General features: G+C 39.7%; 1 protein-coding gene across 2 annotated transcripts; it reads left to right on the forward strand.

The window, feature by feature from the left end:
- The first annotated feature begins 883 nt into the window (after nucleotides 1-883).
- Nucleotides 884-16,572, forward strand: ZBBX (zinc finger B-box domain containing). Of its 2 annotated transcripts, none has more exons than XM_005525116.2 (18): nucleotides 884-963; nucleotides 3,228-3,293; nucleotides 3,997-4,084; nucleotides 4,561-4,674; nucleotides 5,842-5,935; nucleotides 6,811-6,859; nucleotides 6,990-7,096; nucleotides 9,302-9,479; nucleotides 10,291-10,411; nucleotides 10,955-11,085; nucleotides 11,298-11,401; nucleotides 11,728-11,831; nucleotides 12,377-12,408; nucleotides 12,825-13,102; nucleotides 13,753-13,912; nucleotides 14,351-14,506; nucleotides 15,452-15,584; nucleotides 16,281-16,572. In XM_005525116.2, the coding sequence occupies exons 3-18, from the start codon at nucleotides 4,017-4,019 to the stop codon at nucleotides 16,354-16,356; spliced, it is 1,905 nt and encodes a 634-aa protein (XP_005525173.2). In that variant the 5' UTR covers nucleotides 884-963; nucleotides 3,228-3,293; nucleotides 3,997-4,016; the 3' UTR covers nucleotides 16,357-16,572. The 2 variants fall into 2 exon arrangements, with proteins under 2 accessions (XP_005525173.2, XP_087917224.1); XM_088061098.1 differs by lacking the exon at nucleotides 16,281-16,572 and adding an exon at nucleotides 14,871-14,918 and having other exon boundaries at nucleotides 15,452-15,585.
- Nucleotides 16,573-22,424: the final 5,852 nt, after the last annotated feature.

A 22,424-nucleotide genomic window follows, 5' to 3' on the forward strand; every position in this document is an offset into this window, starting at 1 on the left:
CCCCTCATGGAATCGGCTCTCGCCTCGTCCCCCCCCAGCCGGCGGCGCCCAATGGTCGCTCCCGCGCTGCCACGGCAACGGCGCCGCGCTCAGGGACCGAGGGGCCGGGACAGCCACGGGCATCGGGATCGGGACAGTCCCCGCCGGGAGAGCCCTCAGCACCGGCCGGGAGAGCCCTCAGCGCCCCCTCAGCTCCGGCCGGGGTGAGCCCTCAGCGCCGCCTCAGCTCCGGCCGGGGTGAGCCCTCAGCGCCGCCTCAGCTCCGGCCGGGGTGAGCCCTGGGAGCTCTCGGCACCCCTCAGAGTGAGCCCTCAGCGCCGGCCGGGCTGATCCCTCAGCTCCCCGAGGCTCCCGCCCAGCAGGCGCGTCCCTGCGCGCAGCCCATGCCCGGGGAGGGCTGAGAGTACCCGGGGCAGGTGTAAGTTGTGTCAGTTCCCCCAAGCTGAGCCCGCAGGCACCCCAACCGCACACCCACACAGCTGCAGTTGTGTTGGCCCTGGCACTGTTCTCTTTATTGCCCTTCTGACGCCTTTCTGGTTTTAGGTTACAGTTCCAGGCGGTTCATTCTTCCCTACCCCGCCGAGTTTTCATCAGGCTTAAAAAGACACCGGTAATGAAAGGAAAAAAAAACCCAACAAACAAACCTAGACAACCACACCGCCTTACTGCGGGGTTTTTACGCCTTTATTTCCTATCTGCCTTTGTGCTCTGCTGTGTTTCCCCAGAGCGGCCATCGGGACCGAGTACAGCCTGCAAACCCACCACTGGGGCTTGAAGGCGCTCTAAAGGCAAGTACTGACTCTGCTGCCATTATCCACCTGTTGTTTATTGCCCCATCTGTTATTTATCACCTTATCTATTTCTTATGGCCCCACCTGTTATTTATCACCCCACCTGCCTGCCTTCTGCTTGGGGCAGAGCTGCTGCAGCTCCCAGGGCAGTGACTGTAACTCCATAGTGTGGGTAAGAAGGTTTTTCTCTTGAGAAACATGCTTTGTAACGTGGAGGTTTTTGGTTTGCAGTTTGGGGGATTTGTTTTGTTTTGTTTTATTTTTGTTAGCAGACTGCATGGAGAGGCGTGGACCATCCTACTCTCATGGCTTTTGTGTTTGAAGTTATTTATAATAAAGCTGAAATTACAGTTTATGGTTAAACAGTTGTAGCAAGTTTTTTTCCCTTAACTGCTATAATTTCTTCCCTTAACTAAAAAGCTACTTCACCACAACAGTGAAGATACACAGCCTGTAGAAATAGGTGTTGATTTTGCAGAGTTATCAAGATAATGCATCTTTCCAAAGTGTGGTGGAATTGCAAAACACAGTAAAAGGACTTAGGGAAAGTGGCATTTAGCTGTTTTCCTGATCTTACTTAGTGTATTGTATGGTGTTACATGTAGAAATGGAATAATTGGCTTAAAAATAGAAAGTGGAGTTTGAAATGGTTGATGTCACAGGTGTCAGGGAATGGAAAACATGAATTTATTCTGAAAAGCTGGGATTATTTCAGCACACCTGAATTAAAGTTTATGTGATGTATTTTTTTTTCTTTCTTATATTTTTAATGTCATTCTTTCTCCTCTTTCTTTAAAGTACTTAGCATAATGTTAAATGTTTGGAAGGACCAGAAGTCTCAGTTGCTGTAATTAACAGCAAATGGGTGGGGAGCAATGTTAGACAAACTATTTATTGCACTTGGAATAATTCTTCAAAGGAAATAGTTTGGCTTGAAGTATTGGTAAGTGGATGGAACTTAGTGTAGCATGAAATCCACATTCATGGTGTTGATAATTGGATGTGAGCTGTTGCATAGACAGTAGCATCCCTTTGGATTTTATGGGTTTATTGATGTGAGGAAGCTGTCAGAATTTAGTCTGCCCTGGTTAAACTCTTGTAGTGTGAAATAAACTACACCCATCTTTAGCTTTCTGTAAGTTATAAACTTGTCTTGAAATTGATTAGGAAGAGACTTGAGCTAAGCTGGGGTACAGGCTATGTGGAATTTGGGTTTATTTAGCTATGCAGTCTTTAAAGCTGACTCAAAGTTCGTTTAGCCCTAACAGCAGTTTTTGTTTTGTTACTTTTAACTGTATATCCATTATCAGCACAGAGGAACTTGCTGGAATGATGAAATTTGAGTACCAGTGTGGCAGAGGAGCGGGCAGAAAGGATGTGGCTAATTAGTGTTTGATTTATTGATGTTGATGACTTGCAAATTGTGTTGCCTATTAGAGAGAAAAGGGGTTCATTAAACAAAAACCAGACAGAAAGAGGGAACTCCTGTGTGTATTTAAATTCCAAGCCTGTTTCTGAGGAGTTTGGGATTGCCTTTGCTGCATTTCCCTGGCACCCCTGAGGGCCCAGCTCAGGGATATTTCAGGATGCCACTCAAGCTCAGGGTGTGCATTTCCCCATGGGGTTTGTTTAACTTTGACTCTTACAGACTCATTTAACAGTTGGTTTTATCCCTCCCAGGATTATGCTGTTCAATGAATTCCTGTATTTTCTCAGAATAATTCAGGGGGTTGATCACTGTGTATCTCTATCCCCTGTTATCTATAACTTGATGCTGTTTTTTCCCCACCCAGTGTGCTTGAAACTTTGTAGGGCTTTTTATCTCTACTATTCTTACACAGCATCTCTGATAGTACCACGTTTTTAAGTTATCCCTTTAAATATTTGCTTTCAGTGGAATATGTTAACTTTAACTAGCATAGATAGTATTTTTCTATTAACTGTTTTCCCTCTTTGAACTTGCTCAGTTGACCTATGTCATTTGCCTATGTTTTTATTATTAAATAGCCTTTGGGCCACCTCAAATCCAGTGTGTGACCTCCTCCTGTCCATCTGTGCTGCTCCTGCCTGCACACATTTGCCAAGAGAAAAACTTAATTCTATTCAAAATTAATAAAATCTTTTTTATCTTGGCAAGTGATAAAGGAATAACTGTTTTGAAGTGATGTTAGAATTGAGTGCCTGGGTTTTCTGACACAATAAGAAATACATTTTGTGTACAAATCTGATGCTTTGTTAGTGCTGAAGTGTTGTGTTTTAGGTTCTGTGGCACCAGGTTTTTTAACTTCCAGGTGCCACTGAGGTGTTTGGCCTCATGGGTGGAGATGCTTGGGCACATTTTATCTGTATTAATGCTCAATTTCAGGTTTACCTGTGAACAGGCAGTTTTCCATTTGGGATATTTACAGTCCTAAACTTCTCCTTATCATTTGCTAGGTCCTGCTCTTCCCAGGAAGCTGAGATCCACGAGCTGCAGAAGAGTTTCCAAGCACTCTGTCAGCTGTAAGTCTCTGGACTGTTAACTTTTGTTTATTTTTCCATGTGCATCCCAGCAGCAGGAAATGCCCAGTTTTGCACTGAACTGCTGTTATCCCACAAACATTCCAGGCCAGCAAGGCTCTGGATGTTCACCTTTAATTTAAACCCCATGCTGTATGAATTTGTTTTTTGGAAGAGTATTTTATTTTACATCCTGGGTAAAAAAAAAGTCTTTGAAATACCACTGAAGACTTGGGAGGAGGGATTAATTCTGCTCTGCGAGTTATTGTGTTCCTTTGTATCAATTTGTCTGTGACAGAAGGAATTCATCATCCCAAATCAGGTGAGATGGTTTGGCTTCATAGCCAGTGGTACAATTTTCTCCTTCTTGGTGCTTTCTATGGGTTTGGTTCAAGAAAGCTGTGTTTCAGTTAATATTAATCTGCTTGCACTGAACTTTAGGGAATTGCCCAAATGAAACAGCCAAGAAAATCTTTTCCCTGGTATCATAAATGTAATATTAAAAAAAGGTTTTTTTTCCAGTTAAATTTAATTTTGAGTTGCTCTAGGATTTTATTGGCACTTCATCTAAACAAGTTTTGTGCTCCATTTCCCTCTATATATGAATATTTTTGGATGTGTAATGAGATTTTGACTGTTTTAATTTCAATCAAATTCCCATTTCAACAAGTTCCTAACTGTAGATCATTGAAATTCGCTTTTTTAGGAGACGTTATACTGGGCATCATGAACGTCAATGATTTTGTAATTCTCCCAGGCTCAAAATCTGGAACCTCAGTGAGATTAAAAACAAAGTAAGTGCATTCCATCTGATTGGGATTGAGATGGGTTTTCATAATTTTTAATAGGTTTTAATGCAACATTAACTAGAAGAGAAAGAAGAATTATGTGTTTCTTTTCTTGCATTTTCTCTATGCTTTTATCCACAAGCCTTTCTTTTCTCAGGCTTTAATCTACTTCCTGATTAAGTTATGGGTTTTATAACCCTGTGAATCTCCTGGATAATACAAGCATACTAAAGAAATCAGTGGATTGTTTGTTTTAATATAATTAAACCCCAAACCTTTCTGAGTACAGGCACAGTTGTATCAGTTTTGATACTTGACCTGTCCTAAATTTTCCCAAGCTGTTTTCAGTCCTGCTGGGAGATAGAAGAGGGACATGGCTGGAAAGACGAAATTTCCAGCCTCTGTTTTTCTGCTTTAGACTTCTTCAGGTGCATTACTCACTTCCAGGTGATTCCTAATGAATGTTTTACTGTTTCCTCCAGAACTGTCAAGGAATTGCAGTTGGAGAAAGCACAGTTAGAAACAGAAAACAAGGAGATGGAGAAGAGATTACGGCAGCTGCAGACAAACATGAGCAGGGAAAAGGAAGAGAGGAGGTAGGTTCAGTTTCCCTTTGGAAAAAAGGAATCCAATGAGATGCTCCCTCCACACCTCCAACTCCTCACATGGGATCTCAAAAAATTTGGAACTCACAATTATATTCAGTCTCTTCTCTCCTGTCTTTCTTCCAATGATAAATTTTCTTCCCTGACTTTATTAATTTTAAACTCCCATATGATATTTGATCCGTTTTCCTCATTTATTATCTCTCCTTTTCCCTGTCTGACTGGATTTGTCACCTTAGTATTCAGTCAAGAGACAGAGTAGTTTCTCCTGCACCCTCGTTCATTTCTGAGGATTCTGCAGAGGACACTGTTGTTATTTTTGCTTTGGTTCCCTTTTACATTTGTGTGGCTTCCCAGAGAGGCACCTTCAGGATGGCCAACAAGGCTCGGGACCAAGCACTGAGGCAAATGCTGGGGTGAAGTTTAAACCTGAGTCCCTCTGAATGCTGGCAAATTTCTTCAACAACTGCTCCCTTTTCCTGCTGTGCTTTTTCACTGTCAACACAATTGCCTTGGATTTGGATCCCTTGGTGCTGCTGAGGGCCTGCTGTTGGCAGCTCTGTGAGCACTGCCCTGGGCTGCTGGGGCAGTGCTTTCCAGGTGATGTGTGGCACTTTTGTCTCCACGTTATTCTTGTGGAGCTGTTCTTGTTTTGCTCTCAAAGCCTTGTACCTGCAGACCCTGATAGGGCTGCTGTGGTGAGCTCTAAGGGCAGGAGGCTTTGGCATTTGTACCATTGGAATCATGGAGTGGTTTGGACTGGAAAGGATCTGAAAGTTCGTGCAGTTTTAGTAGTGCTGGATGAAGTCCTGGAGTAAATTGGGACAATTTTAAACAAAATATGCTTTTGTTTTTATTCTTCTGAAACCAAGCTTTGAGATTTGATAAGATTTTTGTTTTTAAGTTTAAAAACTTGGACAAATTTAATGGTTTAAAAACAAGTACTTTCTTCCATGTTGTATTTACTGCTATTAAAGTAGACATGAAGCAGGTTTCAATGAAGGGAGTACTTCTGCTTTGGGTACTTGATGATCCTGTAGACAAGGATTTGTTTTTTGTGATGTTTTGTTCATATTTAACATGCTGAAGGAAAACTTTTATGCTTCTCTTGCTTGCAGAAGGCCTAATTTGGGAGTTTTTTCTTGCCTTGGTTTGTAGGAAGTTAGGTGCTTATCATTGGAAATCTGGGCAGGCAGGACCAAGGATGACTCAAGCACGAGCTGTGGCACAAAATAACGAAAACAGGAAGAAGGTAGGAAACCATATTTGTAAGTAAATCTATTTAAAGTAACAAGATTTAGAGCTGTTCTTATGCTGCAGAACAGGAAAATTTCAAATACTGTAAAACCAAAAGGTTAAGCCCCATCTGAATAAAATTCCTGACTGCTTATTTTTCCATGCCAAGCTTCTGATTCCCTTTGAGCTGGAGGAATCAATTTCTGGTGGGTGATCATTGACTCTTTCTATGATAATCTTGCTCATAATCTCTTGCTAAAAGAAGGGATGTAGAACGTTCCTGCTAAATCTTTGAAAAATCTGTTTTCTTTTCAGTATGTACAAATGGGGTGCTTATTTTTTTTTTTGGAAAAGTCTGTGGCAATTTTTCTTAAACTGGCAGAAAATGAGAACTTCAATAAAATTGTCTCCTTTGCTGTGAGAGGAGAGGATCAGAATGAAAAGGTTTTCTTTACCCACCTCTTTCCCTTTCCTCTTCTGACACAGGGAACTCGGAGCTGTTGCTGCTTTGAAGACTTCAAGTTTCAGCTGGAGTGGCTGAGGAGATGAATGGGGCAGAATTTAATAAAGGGCAAAATTAAAACAAGGGGTGAACGAGGGGCAGTGAGGCTGCAGGGTTAACCCTGCTTGCAGGGGAAAACTGATGAGCAAAAATGCTAAAAATTATTAATTACTGCGGTGTTAGATCATGGAAGGGTCACATGGACAATATTTTGTGTCTGGAGAGGGAAACTGCTCCTGGGCTTCATGGCTATCATGAGCAAACCATGGAGTTTTCTCTTTGAATGTTAGCACTGCTTTCCCTAAAACCATTTTCATTCTGTAAAAGTTACTCTTCATTCATTATCATTAGAACCTTATACAGATATATGTAAATATTCTTTCCTCTAGGTTTCTCCAGAAAAAGTGAAGTTCCAAGTACTCAAGGAACAGAGTCAAGGTAAAGACATCTTTTGTTAACTAAATAAAACTTCTGCTAGATAATTGCTTCTTGGAGGTTGCTGCAATTAAACAGTGGAGAAATCAGAGAGTAGAACATTGGATTAGTTGAGATTTTTGTTTTGTTCCAGGGCCAGTGAAAAAGCCAGTGAAGTCTGAAAGAGATGTTGTAGCTCATGAAAAATTGGGAGTGAAGGGGATGGCCTGTGGAACACCTGAAATTAAGGGTGGGGCACTGGTAAGTAAATGGATTAAAAATAACTCAAGCAACACAATTTAATGTGTGTAGATTTTTTTTGTGTGTCAGTATGTAGACACACATTTTTCTTTTTCTGATAAGTACTTAGTGCCCATAAAGTAGAGAGACACTTTACAGACTGATCTCCCTAAATGTAAGGAAACAGATTAAATAGTTCTATTATCAGAACTATGACCACTTCTTTAACTGGTAAAAGTTAAAGGATTTATTTAAACTTTATTTTTATGAATTTTCCCAGCATGTGGGCATGACTGAAGAAGGCTGATCTCATCCTTAACTAAGGAATGCTTCTCTGTGATTAAAATAAGATGTATGGTTGCAGGCAAAGGGGGAAAAATTAAGTGGTCCATGAATGTTTTGTAATTTTAAATCCTTAGATAAAGCCCAGGGCACATGTTGAATTCTGACTGCTTTCCAAGCTGGCACTGTGTTGGCTGTGTTAGAGTGGAAATTTCTATTATCAAGTGTGAGGTGATTTCTATTTAATAAGGATATTTTGCCTTTTAGCAAGTAGAAAGTTGTAATGATAAACAGGAAGCCCAGACTCTAAAGTGTGGTGTAGCCTCATGCAACTTGATTTTTAAAGTAATGTATGTGAATAGAGATGTTCCACTGTTGAATAAGAAAAGAACATTTTTATTCTAAAAAAGTACTATCTCTTAGACAGGTCCCCTCCCCACCCTGTAATACATTGTGATTTATTTCCATTGTTTTATTAAACCAGCTGGAGCTGCCGACCCTCAAAAGGAACTGATATTTTGTGTGTGTCTTTGTAATGCTTTTCCTTTGGGGGGAAAAAATAAGTGCGGATTTGGAATTTAAGGTAACTTGCCAGCAAAACCACGGGGATTTTGCTTCTGTGCTCCCAGTTTCATTAACGCTCACGGAACAAAGAACACCGCACACTCCCAACAGCGCAGATCGTGCGTGTTGTGTTTTTTCCAGCAGTTTTTAGGGAGCGATCCCGGCCCTGGGGCGATCCCGGAGCGCGGGGGCGGCTGCAGTGCCGGGAGTCGCCGCCCGAGGGCGCTGCGCCCCCGCAGGACTCCAGCTCCCGGGGATCCCCGGGATTGGGAATGATCGAGCCGCAGGAATAATTGGTCTGGAAATCCGCGCTGATGTGAGAATTTGAGCTGCGATTCGCTGGCCCCGCGTTAGGTGCGGCTCCAGGTGTTCCCTGCTAATCCGTGTTCACACAGTGAACTTTGCGCCGCGCTCACCCCGCGCTGCAGTGGCAGGATCAGCAGACACTGACACCTTTAACAGCCACCATTTATTGCTTTTGCCAGGCACAAGTGCCGTTAGACGTGCAACCAGCCCCTGGGTCAGTTAAAGCATAGGATAGGTGGAAAAGAGAAGTTGGGAAGATCCCCTGCTTGTGTAGGGGCTGCTGATGTTTGACTCTGATTGCACTTTCTGCCTGTACCTTTGCTGTTTGTTGTGGTAAGAACAGGTCTCTCACTTGGAGAATGTGTAGACAAAAGATCTTTCCCATAAATGCATAAATTATTTTGTGGTTTTGGTTGATAATTATCCAAGAGTTTCTAATGAAAGCATTCCACAGTAATTATCTTTGTTCTAATAAAGGTTGAAAAATCAGTAAAGTCCCAGTGCAGGACTGTTTTTCTTGTTTTGTATCTGTTTTCAGTCAATCTCATCAATTACAGTTTAGACTTCCGTGGACCGCTGTTTTAATGGTTATCCCACTTAACCCCTTAAATGACCATTTTCCTCCTGCTGACCTCTCCAGATGTGCCCCTGTCCACTGAGAAGCTTCAATAAGCAGCTCTTCATTAGTAAAGCACATAGCTCATAAATTCCTTTAAATGAGACATGCTGCATTAAATGCCTCATTTAATCCTTCCTGTACATGGGATGTGGTGTTCATGGCTTTATATGCAAAACATGGGCTGTGGGTGTCCATGGCCACTGCTCTCTGGTACCAGAAACCTTTAAAAGTAGGGGTTTGGTGTGTCTAGTAATAAAAACTTTTGTCTTTCTTATTTAGCTCTTGGTAGATCTTTGCAGTTAATTGTGAGCAAGATGACAAAGTGGGGAGTGATCTTGGTTACCAGGTAGCTCAGTTGAGCCCAGAAAATTGAGTGCTGCAGTTCCACAGCTGACACTAAAAATGTTGCTGCTCATCAGAAATGCTTTATCAGTAATGCTGTGGATCTGATTTAGGAACCAGTCTCAGAATCAACTTGTGCAAGCCTTGGAAAGCTTGGAAACAAAGGATTGTTGTGGAGTGGTGCCTTTGATGAGGAGGCATCTGCAAAGTCTTTTCAGGAAGCTTTGCTTCAGTGGAGAAAAGATCAAAGTGATCCTGGAGGAGAACTGTGTGCTAGTGGGGTCCCATCAGGTATGATATGTTCTGTTTTAGTGGCATTATAAATACTGTAAGGTGCCATTTGAGATTTTAGATTAGTGAAGCTAAGGAAACCCATTTTATTCTTTCTCAGTGTGCCTGCCTTTATTACAACAATCATCTCTGAAGGTGTTTTTTAATAATATGCACAGTATTCAGCTCAGTTTTTGTAATTATCTCTGGCAGTGGCCAGGTTGTCCAGCCCATGTCTCGCACGGCACTTCAGCATGAACTGCAACGCTCAAACATAAAACCGGTTTTAAACTGAGGCAAGGAATGTGCAGGGCTCAGGAGTTTGTGTGCTCTATCCAAGTGCATTTTCTGCTTGCCTTCCACAGGCTCTTAATATTTCTTTGTCCCAATGAAAAGCTGCAATCAGCTGAAGTATGCATGGAAAAAATATGGAAAATTTCTCTGGTCTGATTAGATTTGTGCAAATCCAATCTGTGTCTTGTTCTTCTAGTCCACAGATAGTGGCTTTTCTCTGTGGCTTTTTGTACAAAATAATAAACTAATTTTTTTTTCTTTTCTGAGGGATTTTGATCTGTGAAGTCGTGGATTTTCATCTCCTCCACTCTTTCTATGGCTCTAGTGTAATAAACTCTAATAAATGAGTTTTTATGGCTGCCCCCACTACTGACTGTCTTCTGTAAATGTAATGTTGCTTGCCACTTAAATTTTGGAGTTATGCAAAGACTGAGCTAAGCACAGACCCAAATGTGATGTTCATTCAAGGATAATGTAAATGAAGAGCAAGTTTATAAGCCTGAACAGCTGTAGAATTTTTTTTAAACAATTCTGGCAGAACCTGTGGGGATTTGTGAGGTGCAGACCAATGTTACTGCTCTGAAGGAACCCATCCATGTGGAATTCCAGAAGGATGGCCTGAGCTACATGGAGAAACTCCTGCTGAAGAAATACAGGAGGTATTGTTGAATTTGCTGTTCTTAAGGAAAGAATTCAGAAATGCCAAATTAACAAAAATCCAGATGAAACTTTTTTAAAATATTAGATATATTGTCAAGAGTTAAGGGGAGTGTATACAGGGGACTTCATTTGAATAAAATAATAATTATTAACAGGCTCAATCACTTCATAGTTCAGAATTCCTTCAGAGTGAGTATTTAGAGGCAATCTCTTTGCTATCTTTGCATATCTTTACTATCAGTTTATTGTAGAGTTTGAAGGCTGGTTTTGATATTTAGTTGCTTGATTTTGGGGCATTTGCTACAGGAGTTTTATAGAGAAAAGGATTCTTCAGTGTTCTTCTATGGATATTAGAGGGTTGTTTTATGAGTTCTTGAGGAGCAAAGTCACCTCAGTGCAATTAAGAGGAGTTATTTACTGCAGCAGCATTAACTAGGCTGGTAGGGTTTTCCCTTTTTCGTTTTTTTGTGACGTATTTAGGAAATCAGACTTTTTAAGATTTTTTTTTATTTATTTTTTATTTTATTTTTTCCCTGTTTCAGGACACCTGTTGATCAATTTTTTGCAAGTTGCATGAAAGATTCAAGGCCTGTGCAAGCCCTGAGTGTTCATCAGGCTGGAGGAGAGGGACAAGGAGAGGATGATGATGACAACGACATTGAGGAGTTAACAGGTATAATAGATTACTGTTTATTTAGTCTAAAATAGCTTTTCCTTGAGATTTCTATGATTGCTGAACATTTCTGCTCTTAACCAGTTTCTGCTAAAAGCAGCAATGATAAAAGGAGAAATCTGTGGCTTTTCTTAACAAATAAAATTGTGGCATTTTTGAGTGTGTTTTGAACAGGAAAAACTGAAATGCAGGAAATTATTTATATTTCACAGATGAAGAGGTGAAGAAATACTGGGCATCTGTTTATAGAGGTGAAGAATCCAACATGGTTTCTGCAACTGCTGAGTCATCTTTGAAAATTGAGTTCCTTGATGATGTGAGTACTGATAAAGGACTTAATGAATCTCACAATGAACTGATTTGTTCAAGTCTTGATCTATTAAATATTTAAGATAGAAACAGTTAAATAACCTCCAATAAAGAAAAATACTGGTTCACTGTTTGTTTTCCATTCAAATGTGGAAAAATGATCATTCCAAAAGTTCCCTGTAATTTTTTTCTGTTGTGTTCAGGGATGTGCACTTTATGGGATTTATTCACAAATAAAATCTGGCAGCTTTTCAGCACTTCTAAATTTTTAAATTTATTTTAAAATTTTTAATCTGTTCTGAGCATGGGTCTCTATTTTTGTTTTTTATTCAGTCTCATGGCAAAGACTTGGAAGAATCTTCAGACTCTCCAGTGGTTCAAACTGGAGCTGTGGGGATGAGTAAGCAAGGAAAAACTGACCCACTGGAGTGTGAAAGGTATCAGAAATGCAGAGATTGTCAGGGAGGAAAGGAAATAATCCCAAATTTAGGGTTAGCCCCTAAGAACTAAGGGGCTTTTCTTTGCAGGCAGTTATATTTGAGTTATTTAATATCCACTGTTTTAAAGCCACTAAGAATTATTAATTGCCTGTAACTAGAGAGGCATCACTTTGAAACCCTAACCCATGTAAGATGCATTTCTTTGCATTTACCTGTCCTGAATTTTAGGAAAATTTCTCTTTTCTGAGCTCTTACCTCAGCAGGAGCTCACACGCAGATTTTACCATTAGTCTGTGCTGTGTACATTTAAGACACTCTTACTTAACTAACCTTGTAATTCCAGACAAAAACAATAACTGATACATCTGCAATTCTTCTGATCTCCCAACATTTATCTGATTAACTGTGACCTGTTTTGCTTTTCTGTATTCTTCTGGTCAAAACCAGTCCATTAAAAGAGAAATGGGTATAATGGGAAAGTCTTCTTTCCATTTAACTTCCTCAGCTGACACTTAATAGTTTTTGCTTTTTCCTCTCAACAGCAATCCTGTTTCTCCTAAAGAAACTTTTCAAGGTAAATGTGAAAAGTTATTAAGATCTTTGTTGAAAATACATAAATGTGTTCAGTTTATCATTCTCATATCGGATGGGATAGTCAACTACAATGGTCTGCAAAATAATTAAAGGTCATTAAATTATGTACCATTCTCTGGGCTGTCAAAATTTGATTTGATTACAGTTTGATGGGCTGTGTGAGCACTGTGGTAAACATGTATAACAAAGAAAACCAACTTCCAGAATCATTCACAGCCTGATAGGATGGATTTCAAACCTTTTAAGGAAGTTTTATTCAATATCCACAATTGCCTTTCTTTGGCTTTAATGGTGATTTTGTATCTTAAGTTCACAAAGAAAATAATGGACTTACAGCTTATAATTAATATTCATTACAAATATTGCTATTTTCATTATTTTGTTATACTCTTATAGAAAACCTGATTGTCTGCAGTGACCTTGAAATAAATGCAGTGCAGGAGGAGAGTATTGAACCAAAGGCTGGGAGAAGATCACCGAGCTCCTGTGAACCTCCTGAGGAGATCTCTGCTCCCACTGAAGGAGGGAGCAAAGATCTCATTGGGACTGAGCTGAAGAGCAGCAGAGATCTCCTGGAGACAGAACTGCAGCACAGCAGGAGAGAGCCACAAGAACCAGGCAGTGCCTGCAATACTCAGAGTTTGGTCTTGCCTGTAATTACAAAATCTTCAGCAGTAAGTTATGATGTCTTTAATGGCTGAATAGATTAAGGATGTTGTTTTATCTGCTTTAGATTTAGGGAGTTGTCACTGCCTACTATATTTGATGTGTAAGGGATAAAAGGCTTGGCTTTCTGTTGCCACTTTTCTGTAAATGTTCAAAAAAATGGTAAGAGAACAAACCCATACCAGATGTAAAAGATGTTGGAGGAGCAGCTCTTGCCATGTTTGTATTAACAGTACTTCACCTCTTGTCTGAATGACCAAAAAATGGTGCTCAGTCTTATCTAACAAATTATTCAGATCCTTATTTGCTGAAAATAAAATTAAAAGCAAAAATGATAGAAAAGGTTGGGACATTGTTTTGGAGTCATTGTTAAACAGTGATCACCTTCCTTTATGTACCCAAAAGTGAACACAAAGAAAATCTGCTTTTCATGCCTCCAGTGACAGAACAGACTCAAACTCTCACAACTTGAGAAGGTTTTAGGATTTTAAAGCGTATCTTGAACAAAGACATCATCCTCATGAAGATCTATTACAGCAGGCTGTCAAAATCAGTCTGAGTTCTATGAAATGAGTGTTGTATCAATCTAAACTTGCAGGGGCAGATTATAAAGTTGCCTGTTTCCTTTCCTGTTTCTAATCTCTCTGTTTTATTCAAGTTACAGGAGGTAGCCAAAAGACAGAAATGTGGTTCTACATCATATCAAGGACTTGAAGGTTTCTTTGTTATAGGAACAAACCTTAAACAGGGAAACCTGGAGGAACCTTCATCCCTGGCTGCTGCCTCCAGCCCTAGGGACAGGAGGATCCCTTCTCCAGGTACTGGTGTGTGAAGAAGTCCTCAAAAATATGCATTTTTATCATCCTTTTTCTGTTCCCTTCCATCCAGCTTGCTTTTAGGAGTCACTTCAGGGTGACAGGCTACATGAGTGGAGCTGCACAAGGATAAAATAAACTCCCTACATTGAGGAAATCCAGTGCCATAAATGTATATAATTATTTATATTAATATATCCCCTGAGAATAGGGCTCTGAGCTTCCTATTGCTTTTCATGTTGTATATGAAACAACAAGTGAATATCATTAATCTGATTAAATATATCACTTGAAAATAAGCTTTCAGTCTGTTACGTATCTGTAAAAATTTCATTGCATGGCTTCTTTAATTCACACATTAAATGCAGCAAATATAGGAACAGTAAATGCATATTAACACAAAACCTGCAAATAATTTCCTTTAATAATGTTTGATTTCAGGAGATGGGCAGTGGGTTTCTGAAAGGAGCTTAGGTGAATATGCTGATGATTCTATAGTTCAAGGTGTCTTGGAAAGTCAACTGAACAGGGCTGCAAATGCTTTCCAGGCTCAAAATCAACTTTCTTCTCTGATGGCAGCATGGATGCCGTGGCCAGGTAGGGACAGCCACAGTTCTGAGGTCCTAATCAGGTTAATTTTAATTGTGTAAAATGGGGACACTCTGTTGAATTTGTTGTTTTTATATCTCAATTTGTATATCTGTATTGTGTTTGGGTTTTTTTTGTTTTTTTTTTTTTTGTGAGAATAGGCTTTGGAGTTAAAAATGGAGTTAAATGTCTTTTCAGCTATCCCAAATAATTCTTTTTATTTGGCTTAGTTTCTGCTGCTGCCCTTTTACTCCCCTCTTTGCTTGACTGTTTAGAGAATAATCTCTCTAGAAGAAGTTTCTGTATTTGTGTGTGTTGGTAGTCCCTGGTACAATTTGGGAGTGATCTAATAAAGGAATTCTTCCTGCTACAGAAGCACATTAAAAGAAGATTACATGGACTTGAAGAAACAGGGACACAAGTAATAACTGTATCTGTACTTTTGTGGTACCTTTCTCAATTTCAGCTGTCTCCATCCCAAGAAATGTAGCTCTACATTATTTCTCACATCATGAGGAACGAGGTTGACATTTTAATTTAAATAATGTTGTGTGCAGAAATCGAAGCAGTCAATTTTGAATCCTGGGAAAATATTGGAAAGGGTCTATATTTTATTCATGTTAGTTTAAATTACAAAAAAAGGAACCAAACTTTTGAGCTTTCTGCAGTCACTCGGTGTTTCCCCTCACACAGAATTTGTGGCATTGTGCAGAATACTTAAATCATGTATTTCTTTTCTGAAAGATACTTACGAAGTAGGAGGTGGTGAATTTATAGCTGTTAATAAAAAGTTATATTGAAAAGTACAATATTAATTTGTAGTGATATTTTTCATCAGATAGAGTTAGTTTGAGCCTTTCAATGGCAAGTTTTTGTCAGTATTGTGGGTTTTTTTCAAACTGATAGTGGAGATACTGCATGTTTTTGTTCATATTTGCTCCTAAAACATTTCAGGCCCTGAAAATCATTCCAAGTTAACTTGTGAAGATGGAAGTTCCTCCAGCAGAGCCTGGGAGAAGATCTTTGGAAATGCAGATTTCCAGGACACTCTGGAGCTGAAAGACCACGAAAAATTTGATATTTTTGGGTAAGTTCAATTTGCTGGGTGTGTTTTTGTTGTTTTAGATTATTCAAGATGCCAGCCATGTCAGAACTGAAATAAAAAGAGCCCCAGCTCTCCAATTGTGCATTACCTGCTGATTACAAATGTCAGCATGACCTGTGTGGTGTCCTGGTGTTCTAAGCTCCTTCTCAGGCAGCTCAGAGCCAGAACTGAGGGATGGATTTTGTTGTTTAGACTCCAGATGATAAACTTGGGTATTGTGGGTTTTTCAGTGCATTAGCACTGAGATTTATGAGGTAAATCTCTTAAAATCACCTGCATTCTTGGGTTGTGAAGCAGCTTTGAAAAGTTTTGAGCAGGTGAGCTTAATAACGTCTAACTCACTATGTGTTTGTTACTTTGCCTTGGACATTGAGGAGATGCCTGGAACAAAGGAAGTTCCTCAAGTTCTGTCTCACTGCTTTTTTACTGGGATCTCATAAGCAGCAGGAGTCAGAGAAGCACTGGAGTGAGCTCCAGGCTGTGGGATTAGAGCCGATTCAGAGATTTGTGACAAAAAGTGAGGGAAAAGCTGAATTAGAGTAGCTTGTACTGACCAAATCTCCAGTAAAAGCTATTTTTGTGCCTTTCACTTCAACGTATGTGAACGTATGTCAGTTTAAAGCAGAGAACTTGGGGAACTGGAGGTGCTGGAAATCACTGAGGTGTGCTTCTTTTAAGGGACTGGGAGGAAAGCCAAATGGATGATGAGGAAACAATTCTGGAGGACAAACAGCAGGTTCTGGCATTGCAGTGAACATGGAAAACTCATCTCAGTCTCCACCTTTGTATGGTTCAGAACCAAGAAGATCCAAGAGGTGTTTTAAGTGCTGCTCAAGACATCATTTACAAAGGAATATTCTGTAAACTTGTCATTAAAACTTCATGAAAATACCTTGATTTGGTTTTTTTTTTTGTTTTTGCTATGAAGAAGTAACAGAATAAAAGAAAACTGCTCTTGTGCTGCTGTTTAGTTAGGATTGTTTTCTTTGTTATTTTTAATTCAATGTAAGTTCTCTTGCCTGCAGGTGGAATTTTGTGTCTCCAAATGTTGTTTTACGTTGCCAAGCTGGGAAGTGCTACACCAGGGGTATTAATGGGATAAATTTGGGGTCTCTGTATGATCAGGTTTGTGGTGAGGAGCACAGGAGGAGTCTCTAAGGTCAAGTACACTTTGTCAGATGTTTTAAAAGGGACTTGCACCTTACAGAATAGAATTTCACAGCTTCCCACTGTACATTCAACTTCTCCTGCTACACTCCTTTCTTCCTGACTCCAGCAGGGAGCCCAGCCCAGCAGCAAACCGCTGCTCAGAATCAATTGGGAGTGAATTCCCTTTCCTTCCCTGCTCCAAAATTCCAGTTCAAAGCGATCTGTGTCCAGGCAAATCCAGCTGTGCTGTAAGTTACTGCCTTACAAGCCTTTGATAATTAAAAGAACAAAGAGGAAATGTGGTTAAAATCATCCTGGGTGGTTTTCATTTGAACAAACAGCCCCAACTGTCCTTTTGAACTTGCTGTATGTCTGTTGTATAAAAAGCTTTATTCTTCCTGCTCCCCAGAAAGTGTAAGGTTTAATGCAATTAATATAATTTCTGTAAAAGGTCATTTGGTTGATGTGGTGCTTTGATGTAAAGAGGGTTTGGGGACTTTCTGCTCTCTTGTTGAGGAGATGCTTAATTGTACCCAGTAATTGAGTGGCTTTGAAATCACCTAAACGGTATCTTTTGCTAACATCTTTAGGATTCTCAGACACAGCATTAAAGTAATCTTTCCCTTCATGTGCCTTTTTCCTTCTTTGTTTCCTCCACTGTGGTCTTTAAGGAAAATTTCTTCCTTCTCCCCTAGTTTAGGTAATAAAGGTGTATCAAAAGCAATGGCAAAGATTTGTCTTTTTGTGTTGGGAAATTTTGAAAGTGGGATTAATTAAAAGCTGTTGTCTGCCATATGTTCTTAAATGTTTATGGGTGAGCTGCCTGACAGGACTCTAAAATTTATGGAAATTTTTGTCCCACAGGAACTTTCCTTTAGGAAGAGAAGCTTTAAATTCTGCTTTCCTGTGTTCAGAGGTTCACTAATGGATCAGTGGAAACATTGCAGCCCCTTTTTTGGTTTCTGGCAGTTAAACCCACCGTGGTTTGGATTCTCCCCACACCCCAGGACTCTGATGTGTTATCTGCCCCCCCAGCAGCTCTGCACTAATATCAGACAACACTGTAATCTTGGCAGCAATTTCTTTTACAGGAAAAAGTACTTCAGCCACCCTAATTCATACAAACTAGAGGCATCAGGCTGAACAGACCATTGATTTGATTTCCTGCCTCATTTCTTGTCGTTAAGGTGAGGGCATATTTTCCACCTCAGTTTTCTTTATAGAGTTTACCATATATTGATATTTTATTACAGCAGTTCTTTGTCAGAAATTGGGAGAATAAAATCACAAAGCAGGTGTTGTACTTTGGAGATGGAGGCCAGTGCTTTTCTCTCATCAATGTAACCTTTCTTTTTCAGTTACTCTTCCAAATATTCCTATTACACTCATTTCACTGGCACAGACAGCCTGACTGCTTCCATGCTGCTCTCAACCTTTTTTAACAGGAAAACTGATGAAGCAGCTGCTGCTGCAGTGTGTGCCTCGAGCCCTCAGCAGGCAGGGTAATCCTTTAAATTTGGGCTTGTTGGAGACAACCAGAAAGTCACTGAGTGCTTTCAACATCTGATTTTCAAAGTTTTCCCATCCCTTTTGCTTGAAAGAAAAAAAAATGCCTCTGATAACACCCTCAACAAAATTTGGGCTAAAACCAAGCTCCCTTCAATGCATTAGTGATCCCTGTTTAGGCAGTGGTGATTTTAATATATCTCAGTCTTGTATTCCTGATTTAAAAAATTTGAAGATGTTTTGTGTGGGTTTTCCCCCCCTCTGTTGAAGTTACAGTGCTGGAACTGATATGCTAAACAGGAGACCAAAAAGAGCATCTGAATTGCTGCAGTTCTGTGATACATTTGTTGCTAACAGAACAAATTTAGTGTTGGAAGCTTTTATTATTATGAATGTGTTGTTCTGTAATTCTCTGCATGATCTTTAAGGTCCCTTCCAACCCCCAAACCATTCTATGTTTTCTTGATACCAATATAATCTACAACTTATAATGTTAATTTCTTTTCTTTTAGGTTTTACTTTTATTTCTACCTGTGCCTGTTGTAGGGGTGCCTGATCCATACCTGTGTGTTGAGGGATTTGCACAGAAAAATCTCTCCAGTCCATTTAGAGAGAAAGAAAAGGAGGGGAAAAATGAAAGATCAGTTCAGTTTTTGGAGCTTCTGGGGTAAGTCTGTCTTTTTGTGTACATTGACTTTTGGTAACCTGATTTTGGGAAATGTAAATCCTGGAAAGTGACTTGGCCATCAGTTTGGATTTTGGGAGAGGCCACCACTTTCATTATATACTGAAGTGTTTTGGATTCCTGCTGAGCAGCCTGGCAGGCTCCACCTGCTCTGACTTTTTGAATGTGGCCATGTTCTGCTCTCAGTGTGATGTACAGCCATGTAAAGGGGACCAACACAAATTCCATAGGATTCCAAGTGCTAGAATTCCCAAACTGCTCTCCCCCTTGTCATCATCAAGATATCTTAGTGCATTTCAGGGAAGATCAGAGGGGCTGGTGAATTCTCAGCCTGACACTGTCCAGCGGCTGTGTCAGATCCTGGCCCACATTGATGTGGTTGCTTCTCATCAACCAACCAAATTCCCATTAATGAGCAGATTTACAGTGTAAATTGAATGTTTCCTGTGCTCAAAATCCATACCAACTTACTAGAGAGCCCTTGAAATATCTTCACTGGCTGCTGTTTGTCTGGCTGCCAGACTTTGTTATTTTGGTGTAGAAGGGGCCACTCCTCAAGTCAGAGAAACCCCCCAAAGTCCTTTCCCAGCTGGATTTGCACACGGGGATGGGCAAAGATTGGACAGTGAAAATTGAGATTTTCTTGTTGGTGTTTCTTTTCAACCAGCAAGGGATGAATTCCACTGAAAAAACACTGTAGAGGTTTCTGCTCCCTGCTCCAGAGCAGAGCTCTGTTTTACCCTTTGATTTTACCCTTTAACAGACTTTAAGATGCTTAAATTTGCTGCATCTCATTTGTAAAAATTAAGAGTTGTTCTTTCCTCCATCATAATATAGCTTACATGCATCTCATTTAATTATCAGGAACACATAAACCCAATTAGTTTTAATTTATCCAGACCATTTGCATCAGAGACAAATACATCTGTCTTTTTCATTTCAAAAATGAATCCTGCAAATTGCAAGCCATCAACACAAGGGCATTTCTAAATTATTTTGGTCAAGAGAAGTGTTCCGTGACTTTTTAGTTAATTAGGATTAATTAGGTTGTTTAATATGCCTATGCTTTTGGTAAGGGATGGAAACATAATAATCTATTTTATGTTAATAATACAGATCAGTTAACAAGCCCAAGGAATGGAAGCCTTCAAAAACAAAACTGATTTTCCATATATTGAGAGATGTAAAAACCCTCAGAGGAAAACTGTGATTTATTTCAGTAAAACTGAGGCAATTCAAATGCTCCAAAGGAACTACAACAGAAGGGTTAAGGAACAAATATTCACCAGAATGAACTGTGAAACCTTGCTAGGTATGAATTAGGTTCTATTTTAGTGTAACTAAAAAGTCTGGAAATAAACCCCAAAACCAACAAAAACACCTCAGCAAATCCTTCAGGATTTGGTCCAGTGTGTGTCTATCTTATCTTTCTCTGAAGTAATGCAACAAAAATTACCCAGTGTTTGTGTTGAAGGATACAAACAGAATTTTATTTGGTTCTTTATCTGGGGCAGCATTGCTTGTGGTACTTCTACTATTTTTTTTTTCTAATATTCACTTTGCAAGATGAAATAGAATAAAACTCCATCAATTTATTTTGTTTTCCTTTGTCTGCTGTGGTTCTTCCCTGTGTTAAATTTACTGCAGATGTGTTGGTTTTTGGTTAAAGGAGCTCTTTACTCCATTGGGAGAGGCCTTCTATAATTTCCTGCTGTAGCCAGTTTTTCTGTGCCATAAAATAATGGCAGTGGATGCAGAACTCAAAAATAAACATCTGCATAAAGATGGAGCTGTGATTGTTGGGAATTATGCCTAGGTCTACCAAAATTCTCTCTATAACCTTAAAATGCTGTAAATTAGGCAATGGCTGAGAGGAATAAAGTGGCCCATGGTGTGGTACCCACAAACCATTTCTACCATTGCTGCTTCTGCACCAGAGCCCTGACAATTATTTTATGGTTTTTATTGTAAGTTTGAATCATTTATACAGGGAAACCTGAAGAGAAGTTAATTGAATGTGGCTCAGTTTGAAAAATGTGAACACTTCTCTTAAAGTGCTCTGAAACAGCCTGGAAAAAAATCATACTCTGTTGCATTATTTTTGTCTGGCTGCTGGAGCTTGCCAAATACAAATATACTTTCTCCTCTACTATATTTAATTTTCCTACTTATATTACATTAGAGTTACTATTATCAAATAGATACATCATATGTTGCTTGAAACACAGCTGCTGTTATTTGCATTTAGCTGTTAGCACTGTAAAACCAGTTTTTATGGTCACAATAAGAACATCAGCTACAAACAGAACAAAGAGTTTTTTTTATTAAAATAAAAAATAACCCAATACCCAGCAACTTTTGGAACAGAGAGGTGTCACATCATCTGGCCTAATTCCAATCATTGGGTTTGCACAGTTTATTTCTCTCTTGGGTAACCTGTTAACGAAGGTTAAAGTTTCATTCTGCTACGTTTTTTGTAGTTGGTGAGGTGACCCAGTCTTCAGAAATGCTGGACCTCAGAATCAGGTGAGAAAGGAGTGACAGAACAGAGTTGTGACAATAGTTTTTAGATCAGAAAGAGCTACATAGATACAGACTTCCCTTCCCTGCACATCCCTCCCCATTTTTCCCTTCCTCTCTGGTTTTTTGCATTTTTAAGGTGACTTTTAGGGCTTGTATTCATTTAAAGGATGACAAGTTGCTTTTATTGTGTATTTTCTCAGAAGGAGGTCAAAATGGGAGCAGAGATAAGGGTTCTGATTTTTTTTTCCTACTTTTTACTGCTTGTGGTAAAAAAGCAAATATCCTGGCCTCCCCTTCAGCACAGATCATGCAAATGGCTTAAATGTGGATGATGAAATCTTAGAACATGCAGGGACAGCCCCAATCTGCTCTTGATAAAGCTGTGGGAGGCCTGCCAGTGAAAAATCACATCCTGTTCTCAGTGACATTGTTGCTGTCACTGTTGAAATGACTTTGGAACCCATTTAGAAAATGTCCTTTCTAATGCAGAGTCTTTGCTCATCCCTGTAATGGATCCAGTGCCTGCCCCTGCTCAATCACTGGAACAGCCAGGATTTGGAAAGAGAGGCTTGGAGTGCCAGGAGGTGCAGTCCTGTGGATGGTTTGTTAAGGGAAGAGCTCCTGGAAATAATTTCCAACATCTTTCAACTGCTATAAAGTTCCTCAGGTGTAGGACACAGGGTTCAGGCTAATAAACTGCCTGAGAAAGAGAGAGCTAAGGAAATAATCTTCAAACAAATGTTCTGGTACAGGGAACAGACTCTGAGCCCAGGATGAGCTGGTGGCTGGCTTGACTTCTGCTTTAAAACCTTTTTAAATTACCCAGATTTTACAACCCCCTATCCATCTTCTCTTGTTTAAAGTTATAAGTACTAAAATAACTTCTCAGATGTGCAAAATTTCATTGCTAGGAAGCATTGTCATTGTCAGGCCAAAAGTTCTCACATTTTGCTGTCTAA

This window comes from Pseudopodoces humilis, chromosome 11 (genome assembly GCF_049639895.1).
Source record: "Pseudopodoces humilis isolate 2021_Gansu_Grassland_sample_001 chromosome 11, ASM4963989v1, whole genome shotgun sequence".
Classification (NCBI taxonomy): domain Eukaryota; kingdom Metazoa; phylum Chordata; class Aves; order Passeriformes; family Paridae; genus Pseudopodoces; species Pseudopodoces humilis.

Coding starts and splice junctions, on each gene's coding strand:
- ZBBX (XM_005525116.2), top strand. CDS start 4,017: ATGAACGTCAATGATTTTGTAATTCTCCCAGGCTCAAAATCTGGAACC. Junction 4,085..4,560: donor TCAGTGAGATTAAAAACAAA/GTAAGTGCATTC, acceptor TGTTTCCTCCAG/AACTGTCAAGGAATTGCAGT. Junction 11,402..11,727: donor AAATTGAGTTCCTTGATGAT/GTGAGTACTGAT, acceptor TTTTTTATTCAG/TCTCATGGCAAAGACTTGGA.